Here is a 558-nt window from a genome sequence, read left to right as displayed (position 1 = left end):
ATGGCATTTTCCAACTATTGTTTCGTTCTGTCCTTGGTCGTAGCATTTTCACTCGCAACCACCAATGTAAGCCTTGCAGCACGCCAGCTTTTGGACACAACAGCCGCTCCACCTCCGGCATTGACACTGCCTACGATCCCAAGTTTGCCCAAGTCCACATTGCCTCCATTGCCCTCAGTGCCAACACTGCCTCAAGCCACATTGCCACCACTGCCTAGCACGCCATTGCCAACTTTGCCAACTCAACCACCTTTGCCAAAGTCCACATTGCCACCATTGCCAAGCACCCAGATCCCATCTCAGCCAACACTGCCAACTACCACATTGCCACCATTGCCAACTCTACCAAAGTCCACTTTGCCACCATTGCCAAGCACCCAGATTCCATCTTTGCCAAATCCAACTTCCCCAACCACCCCTACAATTCCCAAGGTGACACTACCTCCTCTACCTGCTGCTACTCCATTGCCCACCATCCCAACCATGATCCCTTCAATCCCCACCATTCCAACGACAATTCCAACAATTCCTTTCTTCTCCCCACCACCATCAAATTGA

The 558-nt window shown here is 51.4% G+C and overlaps 1 protein-coding gene across 1 annotated transcript; it reads left to right on the top strand.

Annotated features, from left to right (window-relative positions):
* Positions 1–558, top strand: LOC126689780 (protein PELPK1-like). The gene has a single exon (XM_050384958.1). The coding sequence runs from the start codon at positions 1–3 to the stop codon at positions 556–558; it is 558 nt and encodes a 185-aa protein (XP_050240915.1).

Source organism: Quercus robur, chromosome 6 (genome assembly GCF_932294415.1).
Source record: "Quercus robur chromosome 6, dhQueRobu3.1, whole genome shotgun sequence".
NCBI classification, from domain to species: domain Eukaryota; kingdom Viridiplantae; phylum Streptophyta; class Magnoliopsida; order Fagales; family Fagaceae; genus Quercus; species Quercus robur.
Note: the sequence above shows the minus strand (reverse complement) of the source record. Positions and strands in the feature narration are given on the sequence as shown.

Bases quoted from the DNA above. Each gene is read 5' to 3' on its own strand.
- LOC126689780 (XM_050384958.1), top strand. From the start codon at position 1: ATGGCATTTTCCAACTATTGTTTCGTTCTGTCCTTGGTCGTAGCATTT.